Below are 18,537 nucleotides of genomic sequence, written 5' to 3'. Positions count from 1 at the left end.
ACCATGGATGGTTGGGTGAGGGGTAGTAATATTGATAATTTTTCATCTCTCTATGATTTGATTGCCAGGGAGCACTTATCTGCTAATTGTTTTCCAGAGCTACGCCATCACCTTGTTGATAGCAAGTTGACTAATCCTAGAAAGCTTGCTGAGGAGGCAGACCGCTGGGTCAGTACCAGGGTCCACAAGGGTCTTGGAGGAGACTCCACCAAAGGTGGGCAGGGTCCCCAGCAGAAGAGTGGAGGGGACAAGGGTAAACAGAGGGAGTTCCATAAATGTCCCCAAAGTAATTCCCAAGGGAACCAGGGTAAGGGTTCCCAGCCTCCCCCTGAAAAGAAGTCAGGACCCCCAACAGGTAAACCTGTTCATAGGGGGGCTGTTACCTGCTTTCAGTGTAAGCAGGTGGGACACCGTTGGTATGATCCCCAGTGTCCTCAGAAAGTGCCACCCCGTGCACCACCCCGTCAGATGGCCAGTGTAGCCCTGGGTGGGGAGGAGATGGGTGCCCAAGGTGGGTGGGGTCCCGCAGCAATGTCCCTTGTCTCATTAGGAGATTTTGAGATGGTCCCTAAAACTCAGGTGCCTGATAACATTAAAAAATACCGGCAGTGGGTGACCATCAATGGCCATAGAGTGGAGGCTCCCAGAGACACAGGAGCAAGTGTGACAGCTGTCAAATGTCACTTGGTCTCTGAGGAGCAGATATTCCCTCATGCATTCGTCCCAGTTGTTGCCGCTGACAACACAGAGAGCCATTGCAAGGTGGCTCTCAAGTTCCTTTTGAGTGGGGGGGGTCTCTGGTACTCTTCAAGTGGCTGTGAGGCCGTCCATGCCTGTTGATTGTCTGTTAGGCAATGCTTTAGAAAGCTCCCCTTAGGCTAAGGTGGAGAGGAAGGCACATTTGGAGATGTTGGGTCTGCCTGAGTGGGCATGTGTGACCAATCGGTCTATGACAGCTAAGGGTGTTCAAGAGACCCTGGAGCCTGAAAGTATGGCCCATGGATCTGCCTTAAAGAGAAGAGGTCATGGGCATGGGAAACCAGCCCTATTGTTCCCACGGTCCAGGAGCAGGCAGACCCTGAGGGGGATGCCCTGGAACCCACTGGTGAGCAAGTTTCTGAACTGGGGAACCTACCTGAGCTGACCCATTGGCAGCAAGAAGGGGGTCCCTCCAGGGAGGAAGTTTTTTGAAGAGCAAAAGAAGTGCCCTTCTCTTGTGGGTTTGAGGCAACAGGCCACAAACCAGGCAGCAGGTGATCAGTCTGGATCACATTGGAGCTACTGGAGAACGGTCTCCTCTATAGCGAGCCTAAGGTTGCTGAGCCTGGGTCAGCCCGTGTGCTGAGGGTACCCCAGCGCTTCAGAGCCTTCCTACTGGGTTTGGCTCATAATGTTCCATTAGCTGGTCATCTGGGGCAGAAAAAGACATTTGAAAGGCTTGTCTCCCACTTTTATTGGCCCCAGATGAGAAAGAGTTCAGATACTCATTGTAGGACTTGTCAAACTTGCCAGGCAAGTGGGAAAAGTGGAAGGAGGCACAAGGCCCCTCTCCAACCTTTTCCCGTAGTCAGTACCCCCTTTGAACGGGTAGGTATTGACATTGTGGGGCCACTGGACCCCAAGACAGCCATGGGCAACATGTTTGTTCTGGTCTTGGTGGACCCTGCTACCCGGTACCAGGAAGCCATTCCACTCAGGACAGTGACCGCCCCCGTGGTGGGACGTGCACTGATGGGGATTTTCTCCCATGTGGGGTTCCCCAGAGAGGATGTGTCTGACCGAGGTACAAACTTAATTTCCATTTATATGAAGTCTCTGTGGAAGGAGTGTGGTGTTACCTACAAGTTCACCACTCCTTACCACCCACAAAGTAATGGGCTGGTTGAAAGATTTAATCGGACCCTTAGGGGCATGATCATGGGTCTTGAAGAACCAATGAGGCATAAGTGGGACGTCCTCTTGCCATGCCTTCTGTTTGCCTACCGAGAAGTGCCGCAGAAGTCTCTAGGGTTCAGCCCCTTTGAGCTTTTGTATGGTCACCGGGTAAGAGGACCTTTGAGTTTGGAAAAGGAAGGCTGGGAGTAATCTCCCAGGAAACCTCCCCAGGATGTAGATAGCTACATGCTGGCCTTCAGAAAACAAACAAGGCGTTTCAGGGATCTCGCTCAGGCGAATCTGGAAGCCAGCCAGGAAGAGATGAAGCGGTGGTACGATCAGAATGCCACTCTGATTGAGCTTCAGCCTGGACAGAAAGTTTGGGTCATGGCCCCTGTGGAGCCGTGTGCGCTCCAAGACAGGTGAACTGGTCCATATGAGGTGGTGGAGCGCAAGAGTGATGTCACCTATCTGGTGAACTTGCGGTCTCCAAGGAACCCTTTGAGGGTCCTTAATGTTAACCGCCTGACGCCCCACTTAGAAAGGTCCGAAGTGGGCATGCTCCTAGCGACAGGTGATAGAATGAAGGAGGAGACCGAGCCTCTTCCTGACCTGCTGTCTGCAACAGAGCAAGATGGGTCAGTGGATGGTGTCAGCCTCTCTGCCTCACTGACCCCTGATCAGCAGCAAGATTGTCGCCAACTGTTGGGGCAATTCTCTGATCTATTTTCCTTGGTTCCTGGTGTCACAGATTGGTGCGCCCATATTGTGGACACTTGTGACAGTCCTCCTGTGAAGCACAAGGTTCACAGAGTGACTGACAAGGTTAGGGCTCACATTAAGGAGGAAATCTCCAAGATGTTTGCTTTAGGGGTCATTGAGTCCTCCAACAGTCCTTGGGCAAGCCCAGTGGTCTTGGTCCCAAAGGCTGCCTCGCCGGGTGCCACACCTTAACTCCGGTTCTGTGTGGAGTACAGAGGGCTCAATTCAGTCACCAGGACTGACGCTCACCCCATCCCCAGAGCTGATGAGTTCATTGATCGGCTCGGAGCTGCACGGTACCTCAGCACGTTTGATTTGACGTCTGGGTACTGACAGATCACCTTGACCGATGGGGCTAAGGAGAGGTCAGCATTCTCCACACCAGATGGGCACTACCAATTTCGGGTTATGCCCTTTGGGATGAAGAATGCCCCTGCCACCTTTCAGAGGTTGGTCAACCAGGTGTTGGCTGGACTGGAGGATTTTAGTGATGCCTACCTGGATGACATCGCAGTGTTCAGCGCCAGTTGGGAGGAACACTTGCAGCACCTCTGGGAAGTGTTGATGGCACTGCGCAAGGCAGGCCTCATGATCAAGGCAAGTAAGTGTCCGATCGGGCAGGGCTCCGTTGTGTACTTGGGTCACCAGGTAGGAATCGGCCAGATGGCGCCCCTAGAACCTCCAAGATTGATACCATCCTGGCATGGGAACCCCCAAAGACTCAGACACAGGTGAGTGCCTTTTTAGGACTCATGGGATACTACAGGAGGTTTGTCAAAGGGTATGGCAACATTGTTGCACCTTTGACTGAGCTGACTTCCAGGAAGCAGCCCAAGAAAGTGAACTGGACTGGCACCTGTCAGAAAGCTTTTGATGCCCTGAAGACTGCCATGTGCACAGCACCCGTGCTTCAGGCACCCAACTTCTCAAAAGAATTCATTGTACAGACAGACGCTTCAGAGCATGGCGTGGGGGCTGTTCTAGCACAGATTACTGAAGAGGGCTTTGACCAACCTGTAGCCTTCATCAGTAGGAGGTTACTTCCACTGGAACAGAGGTGGAGTGCAATTGAGCATGAGGCATTTGCTGTGCTTTGGGCGCTGAAGAAGTTGAGACCATACTTGTTTGGGACTTACTTCCGGGGTTCAGACCGACCACTGGTCCCTCAGATGGCTGATGCAGATTGGGGTGAGAACCCAAAGTTGTTGAGGTGGTCCATCTCCCTACAGGGTATGGACTTTACGGTGGAACACCACCCTGGTACAGAACAGAGCAAGGCTGATGGTCTGTCCAGATTTTCCCGCCTTAGTGAAGAGAACTCCCAAGGGGAAGGGTAGTTCTCCCCACATTTCAGCTGGAGGGGACACGTGTTAGACCTGACATCATTGGCGTTAGTCTCCCTTCCATTTTAGACGGATTGCCTCCTCTGTTTTGACCTATTTTTGCTGGTTGTATGTTTTGGGCCCTGTGCCACTGCTAATCAGTGCCACAGTGCAAGTGCTCCCTATGTTAAATTTATATAAATGTAAGTTGATACTACTCACTATTGATACTACGCACTACTCACCCGCAAGTGTCTCAAGGCGCTTGTACGAATACCGCTGTGGAACCCATCCTGGCTTTCCCTGTGAGGTGTCCACTCCTGGGCACCCCCAAGGTGGAGGCCAGGCATCCTTAGCGTTGTGGGTGCCGTTGTAGAGATTAAGCAAGCTATTGGCCAGAGTTGCAGAGTGGGACTCCATGATTGGAATAGGCACCGAGGCGAATATTATCAGGTCCGTGGAATTTTTGAGCCCAAGACCCGCCGAGGCGGGGAATTGAACCCTGGTTCCGGGCTAGACCTCTGCATCAGGGTCTGCCGCTCTAACCATTGAGCCACACTTCTCCGCTGATTGGATTCCATGATTGGCTTATTTGATCTACTGTCAGCCCCTAGTACAGTGCACCATGGCGTGTAGGGCAAATGCTGCTGGTGGGCTTGCAGCACGGGTTGTGCCACCCACAGAAGCAGCTTGTAAAGTGTGTCTCAGGCCTGCCATTGCAAGGCCTGTGTGTAGTCTGTGACTACCATGTCGACTTGACCAAGTGCACCCACTTGCCAGGCCCTAAACCTTCCCTTTGCTTCATATTAGACACCCCTATGGTAGGCCCAAGGGCAGGGTGCATTGTAAGTATAAGGTAGGACATGCTCTGATGTGTGTAGCATGTTCTAGTTGTGAATTACAGTCATTTTCGTTTTTTACTATTGAAGGCTACCTGTTCTCATAGATTAGAATGGGCAGTGAAGATTGTTACATCCCTACAATCCTAACTGACTCAGGGAACATGGTAGAAATTCGAGTTTAGTATGCCTGAACTCAGAATAATAAAATACATCTTTTAGTAAAGTTTATTTTGATATTCTGTGTTTGCAAATACCACTTTTGAAAAGTAGGTATTTGCTTGCCTAACCATTTGAGCCCGCCTCTGCTGACTTGTGTATTCCTTGTCTGGGTTTGTGTGTGACAGGGCTGGGGAAATTCCAGGAGACAGTCTGGGACATCCCAGTGGTGAATAGGGAGATTTACTTCCAGATGGGAGGGGAGAGTGCACCTGGGACCTGAATAGGGCTGGGCCTTCCCTCCACAATGCTGGCTCCACCCCCTGCGGCTTGTCTGATGTCTCTGCCCTGCACAGTGAAAGGAGAAGGGGAATCCTGTCAACAGAGTGCTCCAGAGCTGCATCTTCCCTCCCGTGTGCTGGCTCCACCTCCTGTGGGGCGTCAGATGTTTCTGCCCTACACAGTGAAAGGAAGAGAAGAGTCATGTAAACACAGTGCTCAGGATCTGATTTGAACTAGACAGAAGCCTCTCTGCCTTCAGAGAACAAAGGATTTTGGGGTATACATATTGGGACCGAGTCCGACAGACTTTAGATCACTTCTGGAAACAGAAACCTTTCTACCAAGGAGAAGAACCAAAGAAGCTGCAGGAGTTTGGACTGCCCCTCTGCCAGTTTGCTGGTCTGGCCTGCAGTGGTTTCTTCACTGCCAAGGGAAAGGAGAAGGAACTTTGCAAGGACTTTCATCTACAGAATATTCTCCAAGGGTTTGAACTGTGCTTGCCTCCTGCTGAAGTCTCAGGGCCAAAAGACTTCACCTCCAGCTCCCTCCTGAATTTCTTTGCTGGGAATTCTGACTCCAGTCACTTGCATGCCGCTGGGAGCTGGAAGCGCGACGCATCGAGAAGAAGCGTGTCGCCGTCACAGCTTAAATCATTGCAACGCCGGAGAAGCAAGAGTTTGTCGCATCTCTCTGGAAGCGTGTGTTCATCGAAGCTGTCTGCTGTCGCATTGCCGGAGAAGCGTGACAAATGGAGAGAGCTGTCATCGCATCACCGGAGAAGCGCATCGCGGCTCCAAAGTACAGAGTTGTCGCAAGGCTGCCAGGGCGTCATTGCATCATCATCGCATCGCCGGATCAAGGGCGCCATCTTCTCGCATCGCAACTGGATCATCGCATCGGCATCGCATTGCATCAAGGCGCCATCTTGCGCACCGCAACAGGTCGAGAATCTACGCATCACCTCCGTACCAGTAATGCTCACGACGAGTCCCCTACTCTGCGCAAGCATTGAGGAAGGACGCAACCGTGTTCCCCCGGGTCAAGGAACCAACGCATCTCCCCTCCTGCGAGCCTTTTGTTTACTTTGCGTGCCGCATCCAAGAACTTTGTTGAGAACTTTGTCGCATTTACCAACAACTTGAACTAAGAGACTTTTATCATCCTTTAAGTAACCTTTAGTATAGTATTGTGGATTTTTGGCATTTGTGGTCTTGTGTTTAAGTCTATATAAAGAATACCTATTTTTATAAAACCTGTGTTGTGTCCATCTGTAGTGTTATCACTGTATTACTGTATATTCACAAATGCTCAACACACTACCTCTAAGATAAGCATTTCTGCTTGTGCCAAGCTACCAAGGGGGTGAGCAGGGATTATTAAAGAGAGTAATCCCCTTGTCCTGACTTAGAAGTAAGGGTCCCTATTTGGACAAAGGTGATAACCATTGCCAACTAGAGACCCCCAGATCTAACAGTCATCCTATTCACTTATGCAAACAATGGATCATACTTACATTTACTTAGCTAAACACTTATACAAACACCACTTTATTGATTCATATAATAATAATAATAATAATAACAATATTAGTTACATTTGTAAAGTGCCGGGTTACACTGAAACCAGTGTGTCCCCACGCTACGGTATCAACAGAACTCAACAGCAAAAACCAAAAAGGACCAGGGCAAAATTCAGGAAGCTGGGAATAAATACGTCTTCAGACCCTTCCTAAAAATGGGCTCAGAACTCTCCAACCGGAGTGCCTAAGGAAGCGAATTCCACAACTGAGCTGCTAAATAGCAGAACAAGCGTCCGCCCATCCTGGCTCTTTTAATTTTAGGGACATACACCCTACCTGTTCCACTGGACCTTAACGATATAGATAGTAAATTATACTTGGTGTGTTATAAAATCACTATTACAAGTATACAGTTATCCATTCAGTCACGCATACAATCACTGAGTCTTATGTATACTTATTTATAAACAACAACTGGCACATACATTGCCTTTTATTTTTCTACTTTGTTGGACATGTACCATTAAGAGAGACATTTGCTCATCACCACACCTATAAAGATATTCACTCACCCAAACAACTGTTATAACATGTAGTCTTAAAGTCATATACCTAATAAAAGAACTATTCCCACATCGTTGGGCAGTCACACACCTCCCACAGAACCACATATACATTCACTCTCCCACACAAATACTCAGTTAACTAATCAATAACTAATATAGACTTTCAAATAGCTAGCAACCAATTGGAGAAGTAGTTTTTACAAGGTTTTTTAAATGATAATTCCTAACTATATCAAGCCTGAAACCTTTGTTTTTTTCAGTGAATTTTGAAGGTTGTATATATATATATATATATATATATATATATATATATATATATATATATATATATATATATATATATATATATATATATATATATATATATATATTACATATGTATGTATGTGGACGTATTTATGTATTTATATATATACACATACACATACACACACTTATAGTCTTGAAACGCGTTGGCTCATGAAAATATTGCATGGTGGAAAGCAGCCTGCAGCTTCAAACCGAATGGTGGGACGATGTTGTGTGACATTGAAAACCAACAAAAGAAGGTAAAGGGCAGTTATGGTGCACTTTGGGAGTTGCAGTCCCTGTAATGTTGGAACAAGAATGAATGAATATTGCAACGAGGGAACACTTGTATCACAGAACCATTTGGGGATTGAAAGTAGAAACCTGAACTATAAAATTGTACTCACCCTCGCAGCACTGGTAATAATTGCACAAACCACGAACTTAAACAAACAACTGACTGCCCTTTAAATTTAAATCAAGATTGGAAGAACAGACGTTTGTCCTTTTTCAATGTCTAGGAAGTTACGTTTTAAGAACCAAACGAACCCACTGATGTAACGGCGTGGCATATGATTAAGAGTCGCTAGACTCGAAACGCGTAATGCCTGTTGGTCTTGAAATAAAAAGAACCTTTTCTGCAAGCATTGTTGGCGTGGTCCGTTCTGTGCTGCTGAAGGAGCGCAGGTTGCTGTGATTTAAAATGAGGTGTCTGACACACCTGGAAACGGGCCCCAATCCGTGAGGAGCAGCACTCCTACCTGTCAGGTTGTTGCAAAATGAAGCGAGGAGCTTCTTTGAAAGGAGTGCCCCCGGCTGGAATATTGTACAGGAACGAAGTTTCGATGGAAGGGCCACGTTGAGAGGCCCGCCTCAACTTGGGGAATGAACATTCTGACAGCCAGGATTTGCGAGTGAATTTTCCCTACGCACTTCATGCTTTGAAAATTGACCTTTCAAAGGCGAACTACAAGCTGTAAAATGACTCGGTGGTAGCGGGACTATGATGTTGAACTGCGACTGAGTAATGGATTATCCTCTTTGAAGCAAGTTTTTTGCACTCAGAAAGCAGCGAAGCAAGCAGAGTCTTGCCAATATCGACATTGAAAACCAACAAAAGAAGGTAAAGGGCAGTTATGGTGCACTTTGGGAGTTGCAGTCCCTGTAATGTTGGAACAAGAATGAATGAATATTGCAACGAGGGAACACTTGTATCACAGAACCATTTGGGGGTTGAAAGTAGAAACCTGAACTATAAAATTGTACTCACCCTCGCAGCACTGGTAATAATTGCACAAACCACGAACTTAAACAAACAACTGACTGCCCTTTAAATTTAAATCAAGATTGGAAGAACAGACGTTTGTCCTTTTTCAATGTCTAGGAAGTTACGTTTTAAGAACCAAACGAACCCACTGATGTAACGGCGTGGCATATGATTAAGAGTCGCTAGACTCGAAACGCGTAATGCCTGTTGGTCTTGAAATAAAAAGAACCTTTTCTGCAAGCATTGTTGGCGTGGTCCGTTCTGTGCTGCTGAAGGAGCGCAGGTTGCTGTGATATATATATATATATATATATATATTACATATGTATGTATGTGGACGTATTTATGTATTTATATATATATGTGTATATATGTACATACACACACACATACACACACTTATAGTCTTGAAACGCGTTGGCTCATGAAAATATTGCATGGTGGAAAGCAGCCTGCAGCTTCAAACCGAATGGTGGGACGATGTTGTGTGACCTCTCACAGCGCGAAGGCACTTTGGGAAACATAAAACTTACGCGGTGGTCTTACCGCGGAGAGGAGCACCATCTGCTGCCGGTTTGGACTGTAAAGCCGGTTGCAGAGGCATTCGGTCCAGAACCTTTCAGGACTGTGTGCACAGCGTCCCCTGCTTTAATAAGGCTGCACCCACATTTGCCACCTACTAAGGTACAATACAGCCCCAAAATTACATTGCACCACTGAACTTACTAAAGACTGAGTGATATCGAGCACTGAACTTCATGTCCCAGAATTCTTGTTATAATGATACGCCTACTTGGGACAGCATGATAACGAATAAAAACAACAAATTAACACAATGCTCATTTTTTCAGTGAGGTGATGTGGCAGCCCTTGAAGAAGAGACAGGAAGTCTTGAAACGCGTTGGCTCATGAAAATATTGCATGGTGGAAAGCAGCCTGCAGCTTCAAACCGAATGGTGGGACGATGTTGTGTGACCTCTCACAGCACGAAGGCACTTTGGGAAATATATATATATATATATATATACAAAAGGCATTATCCTTAATGAGGAACATTGCTCCCTTAGACTTGCATAAAGAGCATAGAGATTGACCCCGCTTATGACAAACCTAAACATCTACCGCAAAACCAGAGCGCCTATAACAGGCACATCAGAAGCTCCAAATCATCTAATTTTCATCAACAGCTTGATATTGCAACTAACCGACCCAAAACGCCCTTGTAAATTGTTAAAAATCAAACTAATGGGAAACAGAACTCTCCCTCCTCAGACATTAAACTCTACCAAATTGTTAAGCATTTGAGTCCTTCTTTTTCGAGAAAAGAAAATGTATTGACATTGATCTCCGGAATGCTACAAATCTCTTACAGATCAAAAACCCAAAAACATTGCACCTCCATATCACAGGCAGGCTATCCTGGTAGTCATCCCTCCAAACCTAAAATCAATGCCTGTTGGTCCATCTTTCAGCCATTCAATGAAACTATGATATTAAAGCGGCTAACTTACATAAAATACTCAAACAACTTCAATGACCCTCTTCCCTCCAAATTACTCATTGTGACAGTACACAGCTAGCTGCCTTTATAGACCAGAATCATCAATACCTCTCTTACACAAGACTCCATTCCTGACTGCCTAAAAAGTGGCCAAGTCATCCCTATCTTAAAAAAAGTCTGACTCAGACCTTTCTGATCCCAACAACTAATGTCCTATTTCCAGCATTCCAACTATTGCCATGCTTCCGAATAAAAGTGCTTATCAGCAACTCAGCAATTACATTGCTAAATACCAGGTACTCGACCTTTGCCAACATGGCTTCAGAGCGGGTCACAGTACTGAAACTGCCATGGTAAACATTGTCGATGTGGCATTATGCTTACTCAATCAAAACGAGTCCTGCTTACTAATCCTATTTGACCTATCAGCGGCATTTGACACTTTCAAACACAGATTCTTATGAACCATTTACAACATAGGATGGGACTTGCTGGTACTGTCTTAAAATGGTTCTCCTCATTCATACAAACAGATCTCAAAGAGTCTTGATCAATCATTCCCTAACCAACCAGACACTAGTCACAATCATCATTACCCAAGTCTCTATTCTGTCCCCCACCCTGTTCAACCTGTTCATAGAACTCCTGACCAAAATCCTCAAACTCTCTAACATCTACTACCACATGTATGCTAATAATGAGCAACTTTACATGAAAAAACCTCATCTGAAGACATCAGCATCCTTAATAACACCTTGACTAAATCTCAACAGTGGCTTATTCTCAATGACCTAAAAATTACCACCCTCAAAACCGAATTCTTATCAATCTCTCCACCGAACTCCACCTTTAACATCAAGCACTGGCTCCCACTCCTTACAGCCTTGAATTGTACCCCTCATACTGTTGAATCAGCAAATCCCTATGTATAATTTCTAGACATCAACCTTTACCTTCAGAGCCACATCAGCGCCTCCATTAGAGGGGCTTATCACCAAGTCTACATGAGCCCCCTCACGGCCATCGCACGCCAACACAACCTCAACATCATCTCCTACGCTGACGACACCCAGCTGATCCTCTCCCTGACCAACGACCCCGCCGCCGCCAGAGCCAACCTTCACGAAGGGATGAAAGACGTAGCCGAGTGGATGACGACCAGCTGCCTGAAACTGAACTCAGACAAGACGGAAGTCCTCATCCTGGGCCCCTCGCCCTCCGCCTGGGACGACTCCTGGTGGCCCCCCGCCCTGGGCACCGCACCCAAACCGACAGACCACGCACGCAACCTGGGCTTCATCCTGGACTCCTCCCTCACCATGACCAGACAAGTCAACGCCATCTCCTCGTCATGCTTCAACATCCTGCGCATGCTACGGAAGATCTTCCGGTGGATCCCCACCGAGACCAGGAAGACGGTCTCCCAGGCCCTCGTCACCAGCCGACTGGACTACGGCAACGCCCTCTACGCCGGAACCACCGCCAAGCTCCAGAAGAGACTCCAGCGGATCCAGAACGCCTCAGCCAGACTCATCCTCGACATCCCACGACACAGCCACATCTCCGGACATCTGAGAGACCTGCACTGGCTCCCCGTCAACAAAAGAATCACCTTCCGTCTCCTCACTCACGCACACAAAGCCCTACACGATCAAGGCCCGAGCTACCTCAACAACCGCATCAACTTCTACTCACCCAAAAGCCATCTCCGATCAGCCAGTCACGCCCTCGCCGCCGTCCCCCGCATCCGAATAACGACAACAGGAGCAAGGTACTTCTCCTACCTGGCCGCCAACACCTGGAACTCCCTCCCGACTGACCTGCGCCTGACCCAAGACCACCTCTCCTTCAGGAAGAAGCTCAAGACCTGGCTGTTCGAGCAGTAGCAGCACCCCCCCCCCCCCCCCCAAGCGCCTTGAGACCCTCTGGGTAAGTAGTGCGCTCTATAAATGTCTTTGATTGATTGATTGATTGAATTTCACGCATTAAGGAAACTTAAACCCTTCCTGCCCACTCAAAATAGCAGTTCAAGCTCTTGTGATCTCCAAACTTGACTATGGAAATGCTACCCTTGTGAACCTTCCAAAAATAAAACTTGCACCTCTGAGGGATACCCTAAATGTGGCTGCTTGGCTCATCACAACACTAAAAAAAGTGATCACATTACCACTGTCATTCATTCACTGAACTTGCTACCTTATGAGGCTAGGATTCTTAAAAGAATTGCCTGCATGACGCATATAGCTATCAACCAAAATACTCCTTGCTATCTGACCCAGACACTGGTCCTATCTGGTGAGATTAGATCCTCTTGTAACACAAGCTCCCTACTGCTGAAACCATAAAAATTCAACAAAAAGAAAACCTACCACCGTCCCTCATCTGGATCAGCCCCTAAAATCTGATACTATCTTCCTGTAAAGATCAGGCCCTACCCTTTGACAATCTTCTTTAAAAAAGAAGTAAAAGTGATATTACTGAATACCTTCCTTGTTCGACTTTTTTCGCTTATTTTTATGACAACACCTATTTGTTTCCTGTCAATCTTCCTCTCACCTCATCATGAAAGTATAATGCATTGAAAGCCTAGCTACCAATTTAGATATGCTTCTTGATAAGACCATGTGGGGGAAATGTGCAATGAAGTGGCAGAGCGTGTCATTAGCCTCCTGGGCTTAACGACATGCTCCGCCACTTCAGAAACACGAGGCTGCACCATATTTGCAAGAATGTGGCGCAGCCTAGCTTTTCCCCCTGCAATGGTGCTAAGTTTAACAACTTAGCGCCAACGCAGGAACCCTTGCACCAGAGTGCAAGGGTGTCTTTGTGCAGGGGAGGATTGGTTATGTGTAGGAAGGTGTCCCTTCCTGCACATAAACAATCCTAAAACGCCATTTTGTAACTTTCATGTGTGCTGCTTCACGCAGCACGCATGAAAGTTACAAAATGGTATTTTTTCAAAAAGTTTGGTTATGTACAGGAAGGAACACCTTCCTGTACATAAACAAACCATGGTATTTTGCTTTTTCCATGTGTGCTGCACAAGACAACACACATGTAAAAAGAAAAAAAAGTTTGAAAAATAATGCATTTCTCCTTGTTTTGCAAACTTAAGACCTGAATTTTCTTGGTCTTAATTTTGGCACTGCCTCCTATGTTCGCCACCCTTGTGCATAGGAGGCAGCACCAAATACAATGGGTGTTGCGGTGGAACTCCCACCATAACGCCCACAGCACGCCACTTTAACACAAAACATAGCGTGAAAGGGTGCCTTATGTACAAGGCAGCGTTAAGCCACATTAAGTGGCTTAAATCTGCCTTCACATAAGGCAAGGGTCCTATCGCCACGGGAACGTCACAAAAAGTGATGGTCCCGTGGAGATAGGGGCTTGTACATATGATCCTGTGTCTCTTTGTATTATCTGTGCATATTCTATGTTATCTCCATTGTACAGCACTCTGTTTACACCCTGCTACTCTATGTTTTACCAAAATGTACATTCTCCACTATTTTCCATTGTACAGTGCTCTGTTACCAGAAATGATTTTGTTTGCACTATATAAAAGTTCATAATGAAAATAAATAAATACAAATTTGTGGTAGAGGAATGTGTTGTATTAAAATATGACCACAACATATTATCTCGGTACTGTTGGATAAACTGCAAATTGTACGTTATTTCAGGACTACCACGGTGTTGGGGAAGTTCCTCCGGTTCAGGATACAGTTCAAAACTACAAACTTGGGTTCTTGTCGGAAAATGGAGGGTTTACAACGATGAGGTTCAGCCGCAAGTTCAGAACATGTGACCCCTTTGATGTCGATGTCTCAGTAAGTGGTTATCATATGAGGGAGGATGGTTGCCCATGACATAGACAATAATGTAAATGTAAATGTGTTTGTATTTTATATAGCGCACTTCTACCCAGAGGTCTCGTAGCGCTGTATTCATACTGCTGTGGTACCCTTCCTGGCTTTCCTGTGAGATGTCCACTCCTGGGCATCCCCAAGGTGAATCCAGGCATCCAAGCGCTGCTGGAGACATTGTAAGCGCATGTGATGTAATAAAGAATCCCGAATTGTGTCTTGCATGATCAGCCTTTTCTCTTTGATCACTGTTCCCTAGCATAGTGGTTAGGTGTGATGACCACCATAGGGTGAGATGGTAGCATCCTTGCAATCTAATTTATCATGATGGTAATTTAGTGCTGCTGTTGTCTATTGGTTACATGTTAACTGAATGCAAAAGAGATAACCATTATAAAGGATGGGTAAAAATATGCTCCTGCAAAGTACAAACATGGGTGATAGTTAATTTATTCTTTCCATCCCACACCCCTGCCAGAGAATCTAGAAAAATGTAGTTAGAGGTTGAAAAATTCAACAGTAACATTGTCTATCTTCCCCTCTGTAGGCGGACACCCAGCGCATCATCGCCGCGTATGGGACTTCTGACACCATTCGCTATCATGGATCCAGTCAACGTTTCATGGCATCTGTCCAGTTGCTGTCAGAAGCACCAGTAGCAGAACCAGATCCAGAGCCATCCTTCACCTATGACATTAAAATGTCTAATGTGAGCATTATATATAAAGTTCATTAACTTGTATCCAATTATTCGTACGAAACTGTGCCTCCTATGTTTGACAGAGGGATCATTTGGACTCCGGGCATTGAACACTGTTTATACAGGCATCTGAAGACTCTTCTGGCTTGGCACAGCTTTTAAAACACTGCAATAGGACCTGATCTATAGCTTTAAATACCTGTTTTCTACTGCAAGTGGTAAGAAAAATGGTAGTTAATGTTACTCATTGGGTTACATATTAGTAATAGGTGCAGTGCAATTTTTTGGTGCTTGCATCAAAATTTGAATCAAGCAGGGCCACTCCTCCGTTATGGCGAAAGGGCGTCACCCCACTGAAAAAAAATGCTAGTAAAACCATTTTATTATAAATTTTATTTTTCTTTCCTAATCCTAGCTGTGGATGCCTGGTTCGCACACACTGGTTGCATCTACGATGGGGTGATTGGTGAACTTGTTTATGCGTGTACCAGGGTATCACTTTCTGATCAAAAGCATGTCTGAAATACTTAAAAGTTGCGCTCCCCCAGGGGAAGAGGCCCCTAGATGCACTGCTGAATTTTCAATAGGGAAGTAATCCAATATTTGATCCGGATCACTGTAACTCCAGTTAATCCTTTTTGAATGTTGTTCGTTAATGAATTTCTTAATTTCTTTATATGATCAATCATGAAATTGCAGCATTCTATGTAGGTGTCAATCAATAAGTGAACTCATTTGACAAATCTCACTGTTTACATGATCCCAATGCATTTTGGGCTAGAATGGCCCTTCATCAGGAGTGGTTATTCTGAAAGGCAATATGTTAAAGTGAAGTGAAAAACAGGCCCACTGCTTAAAGGGACATGTCATAGTGTGACCCAAATAGTCTCAGTGATATTCTCATGAACCAAAACTCATGGATGCCGTTAAAGTGAAGAAAATTAAGTAGGAAATGCTCCGGTAAACAATGAGTATGTGCATGTTAATATGAGTGCCCTATGTAAAATAAACTAAACATGCATGTATTCGTCAAGCAAAATCGAGATTATAAAGGTGAATCTAATGCGGACTCCAGAGGAAAAAGTGTTTAGAAGAAAAATCTGTGAACACTTTGCCACGAGCGTGTTTAACATAAGTGCCATGCATATTTGTTACTGGTTGGTGACTTTGCTGGTGGACTCTAAAAAATTCACGCCATTAAAATATACCGTAAATATATTTGACAGAGGGAGATATACTGAATAAAGAGGATTACTGGAGATACAGTGATTTTTGAATCAGTATCAAATATTGGATTACTTCCCTTTTGCCAATTCAGCAGTGCATCTAAGGGATGCTTCCCCTAGGGGAAACACAGCTGCTAGGTCTTTCCTAATCCTACCATTATCAACTGAGGTTAGAGATGGGTGGGGAAATCATGATTGAGTGTCACAGTTCAGAGAGGACTGGTAGGCACTTTAAAGTGTGCATGTCAGTTGGGCCGGTCGTTCGAGGCCGGCTAAAAAGACATGAGCATTTTGGTTTCTCCAGCCCAGCTGTGTTGTACAGCTGGGTTGGAGAAAAGCTGCAGGCTCCCTGTGCCTGGGCGAGCATCAAGTCAGCCCACTCAGGCCAATCACAGTGCTGCTCTCATGCTGGTAAATAGCAGCACTGTGATTGCCCTCTGGGAGCCTGTGCAGAGTGACCAGTGCCGGGAGAGATTAATTGACAAAAATGTGCCTATGAAAATATAGCCATACCAAAATATTGTGGCCAAAATATCGATGTCAAAAACATTGCCATCCTATTTTTATAATGGTAAGAACAAAAATATTGTTGTCAATAATAAGGTTGTATTTAATATTGTTTTTTAAATATATATACATTTCAATATTAGATATATTTAATAGTAACATTATTTAATAAAAATAGAGTACATTTAATATAAAATCAACAAATACAACAAGTTCACTTTTTAAAAAAAGTGAAAGAAACATATATAATAAACAACACCCTTTCATATATTTACATATATATAATTAAAAACTTTTATTACATTTATAATTTTAATATATACTTTCAGATTTTTTCTAATAATGTAATACTATAATAAGGTAAGTGGGTAAGTGGTTTTATTTATTTATTTTTCATGTTCCCTTCTTATGTCGAATCCACTACCCCACACCCCACCCTGCACCCACCCCACCTCACCGCCCCACAGCGTTTACCTGTGCAAGCCACTGCTGCACTAGGGATAATGTTGGATTGCGGAGGGATGAAATTGACTATTCCCACTCCAGTCACTGTAACAGTAGGGAAAATATTGGATTGCAGAGGGGTAAAATTTACTATTTCCACTCCAGTCAGTGCAACAGTAGGGAAAGTGCTGGAAAGCGGAGGGGTCAAATATACTCTTCCCACTACATTCAGTGCAACAGTAGGGAAAGTGTTGGATACTGGAGGGATCAAATTTCCTATTCCCACTCCAGTCGGTGCAACAGTAGGGAAAGTGTTGGTTGCGAAGGGGTCAAGTTTACTATTTAAACTCCGTTAACTTCATCAGAAGGGAAAGTGTTGTATTGCGGAGGGGTAAAATTTACTTTTCCCACTCCTTGCAGTGGAACAGTAGTAAAAGTGTTAAGATTGCAGAGGGATAAGATTTACTGTTCCCACTCTAGACAGTGGAACAGTCGGGATAGTGTTGGATTACAGAGGGGTAACATTTTCTATTCCTGCTCAAGCCAGTGCAACATTAGAAAGTAAAAAATTCTCTTCAACATAATCAAATGAATGCAAAAACACAGGGGCTTATCAGGCCAGCAGAGGACCACCACCGCACGGCCGGTGGTGGCAACAGCCGGCCCTGCATTGGCGGGTCCTTCTGCCATCTAACATAATTTATCCCACCGCCAGATTAGGATGGCGGTGGGAACATGATAGCGTTTGCTGTGGAAGCAAAGACCGTCTGCCGCCAGGAATCGGAGCGGACGGTGCAAGGGGTCCAAAGTAGTGGCGGTGCCTAGCAGGCATCGTCCACCAGATTAGGATGCATGCCAGAACCGGCCTCATGGAAAGGCATACAAAGTTTTGCATCGGGGCCCTTTGCAGGCCCCCGGGAAAGTGGAGGGGTGGGGGACTGCACCTGGGGGGTACCTCTGGTGCGCCCCCTACATTGCCATGCCCAAGGTGGCAGGAAAAGCACACATTGTGCATGGCAATGTACGACGTGCCTCTTTGGCATTGCGGCAGGTGCTGTCTACAGCACCGTCCTCCATAATGTTAAAGATGCAAATGCGGCCACCAGGGTGGCGGTCAGATCCTTATTAGTGGTGCGGGACCGCCGCATCACTGGCGGACGCTCCCAGCACCGCTAGGGTGGTGGGCGCACAAATGTCCGCCCGCCATCCTAATAAGCACCATAGTAAACAAAAAAATATTTACATTTTATATGAAAAATCAAATAAAAGATAAATACATATAACAATATTAAATAACTTCAAATATTAAAATAATTAAAGTAAAAAAATACTTTTTATTTAAATACATGACTTCATGTAAATTTATTTATTAGCAATTTATTTTTATTTAGCTTACATCCCAGCCTATACC

General features: G+C 45.5%; 1 protein-coding gene across 1 annotated transcript in view; it reads left to right on the top strand.

Annotated features, from left to right (window-relative positions):
- Positions 1-18,537, top strand: part of LOC147700848 (putative DBH-like monooxygenase protein 2) — a 477,613-nt gene that overhangs the window by 30,146 nt on the left and 428,930 nt on the right. Inside the window, exons 2-3 of the mRNA XM_086929749.1 lie at positions 14,067-14,213; positions 14,797-14,958. Of these exons, the coding sequence (XP_086785875.1) occupies positions 14,067-14,213; positions 14,797-14,958 (309 nt within the window). The remainder of the gene's footprint in view (positions 1-14,066; positions 14,214-14,796; positions 14,959-18,537) is intronic.

This window comes from Lissotriton vulgaris, chromosome 7 (assembly GCF_964263255.1).
Source record: "Lissotriton vulgaris chromosome 7, aLisVul1.2, whole genome shotgun sequence".
Classification (NCBI taxonomy): Eukaryota; Metazoa; Chordata; class Amphibia; order Caudata; family Salamandridae; genus Lissotriton; species Lissotriton vulgaris.
This window is presented reverse-complemented; position numbering and strand designations above follow the sequence as displayed.